General features: G+C 35.8%; 1 protein-coding gene across 1 annotated transcript in view; it reads left to right on the top strand.

The window, feature by feature from the left end:
* Positions 1 to 999: 999 nt before the first annotated feature.
* Positions 1,000 to 2,320, top strand: part of LOC103513064 (GATOR complex protein DEPDC5-like) — a 24,556-nt gene continuing 23,235 nt past the window's right edge. The window contains exons 1-2 of the mRNA XM_026826263.1: positions 1,000 to 1,141; positions 1,411 to 1,553. Coding sequence (XP_026682064.1) covers positions 1,025 to 1,141; positions 1,411 to 1,553 — 260 coding nt within the window. The 5' untranslated portion in view covers positions 1,000 to 1,024. The remainder of the gene's footprint in view (positions 1,142 to 1,410; positions 1,554 to 2,320) is intronic.

The raw sequence follows: 2,320 nt of genomic DNA, 5'->3' as shown, positions 1-2,320 counted from the left end.
AGCTGAGATACTTTGCCCATAGGATGGGATATTTTGAGAAGGTACCTACTTTTGTGTTGGATCGAAATTTTACGAGTAATGTACCTACAGATCTACTTAGGTACCCATCTAGTTTCTAATTAGCACTCTTTTTTTCTGAGCTCATACCAAATGCAATATACGATAATTTCATAATTAATTATTTATGTACTTACCTACCTAATACCTTGCTGTTGTTGTTGTTGTTGTTGTTGTTGTTGTTGTTGTTGTTGTTGTTGTTGTTGTTGTTGTTGTTGTTGTTGTTGTTGTTAGTGACCTTGTTCTTCTTCCCGTTCCATTCCACTTTGTACAGACTGTGCTCACTGCCGATTAGGTACTCGTAGTTCTTCGCCACAATGGGGATCACGAAGGACGGGTGCAGAGGATTGCCTTCGACTGTGAAAGAGAAAAATAAAGCAAGTTTAAAGGTGAGTCCAAACACATAGTCGACGGCCATCGATTGATGTGAATTTATTGTGAATCGATGGACGCGACGGCCGGTCGACTATGTTTGGACACACCTTAATGATAGTTCTTCCGGGTCAGCTTAACTGTCCTCTGTAGAAGTGATTATGAGCGGTTAAAAGCTTACAATACGACTGTTTCCAACCAGATGCTACATAATTCCACCCCTAACTTTATGTCTCTCTCTCTCTCTCTCTCTCTCTCTCTCTCTCTCTCTCTCTCTCTCTCTCTCTCTCTCTCTCTCTCTCTCCTTATTTTCCAAACTTCAGGTCACAACATACCTACCTAATAACTAATTTTAATATATTCAGAGAAGCAGAATAATTTGTACAGAAAAAAAATCATCTTTTTTTTATCTGCAGCAAAAATAAGGTCAGAGAGGTAATATTCGAATTGGAAGGAAAAGAGATCATAACTTTTTTTTATGAATTCATTAAAAAAAAAAAAAAAAAAAAAAAAAAAAAAAAAAAAAAAATGCACTATTCCAACTGACCAAAATATTTTCTTTTCTCCACAGGTTGTGTTCAGGTCTTCAACCAGTATGGTGTATTTGTTTCTTCAGATGAGTTCAGAAATGTGGGATTTTGATATTCACGGAGATTTGTACTTTGAAAAAGCTGTCAATGGATTCCTGGCTGATCTCTTCCAAAAATGGAAGGTATGAACGTAGAGTATGTGGAGATCTTATTTAATCATACAAGATCATCAACAACCACTGGCTGTTAGCCACCGGCTCTTCATAAACTTAAGTAAATAAATTAAAATGAAGTTGTAGAATAGTGACTGACATTGACTTGATCATTTTCTGCACTATGTCTCACTTTTATCCACGAGAAATTTACCATGTAGAGAGGTGCCTACTTAATGTGTATTAAGTTGAATATTGTAAAGCAAGCCATGTTTGATTCCCTTGTATTTTATTTTCAGAAACACGGCAGTAATCATGAAGTGACCATTGTTCTATTCTCAAGAACTTACTACGAAGCTAATAGCTTGGAAGACTTTCCCGAGTTTATGCAAGAATGCCTGCAGAAAGATTACAAGGGTCGCTATTATGAAGATTTCTACAGGTTAGCTCTAAGCCTTTTTATTTTTTTGGGATTTCGAAAAAAAAAAAAAAAATTTTTCAGGGTTAGCTTTAACCTTTTTTTTTTTTTTTTGTTTTGAAAAAAAAAAAAAAAAAAAAAAAAATCATTTCCAGTATCTACAATTCTACATGAACAAAGTACCCACAACCCACATGCAGCACCTAAATATTCCATTATGATTACCTAATCATTAATTTTCAAAGTAGGTATCTATTATATTCTATCAACATGTACAAGAATTTGATTAAACTGCCTAGAATTTAGCCAGCCTAGTTAGCTCGCGGGTTCGATTCTCGCTGGGAGGTAACTTATCCTAGACAGATAAGGTTCGTTCTCGGAACGTTGGCTTTCTCCTATTCTGGCCTCCTATCTTTGATGCTAGAACAATAAGATCTCCTTTGTTACAGTTCTGTTACGATTTTTTAACGATCTGATGGACTTAGGTAAAGAAAAATCATATTTCCGAACATAGAGCGGTGCAAAATTTCCATACTTTATTTTTGCGAGTACCTATGCCTCGATAAATTTCATGGCTTGCCTTGGCCTCGAACCACCAACTTCTAGAAGACTACCGCGCGAACCACTACACCACTGAAGTTGGCTTGAGAAAATCTAGAAGGAAAAGTGTGGGGGGGGGGAGAAAAATGAGATGACAATTTTCCAAAGACAATAGGAAAAAACTGCAGCCCTTTTTTTCTTCCATAAAAAAAAAAAAAAAAAAAAAAAAAAAAAAAAAAATTTTTCCCCTC

Source organism: Diaphorina citri, unplaced genomic scaffold (genome assembly GCF_000475195.1).
Source record: "Diaphorina citri unplaced genomic scaffold, Diaci psyllid genome assembly version 1.1 scaffold39, whole genome shotgun sequence".
NCBI classification, from domain to species: Eukaryota; Metazoa; Arthropoda; class Insecta; order Hemiptera; family Psyllidae; genus Diaphorina; species Diaphorina citri.
This window is presented reverse-complemented; position numbering and strand designations above follow the sequence as displayed.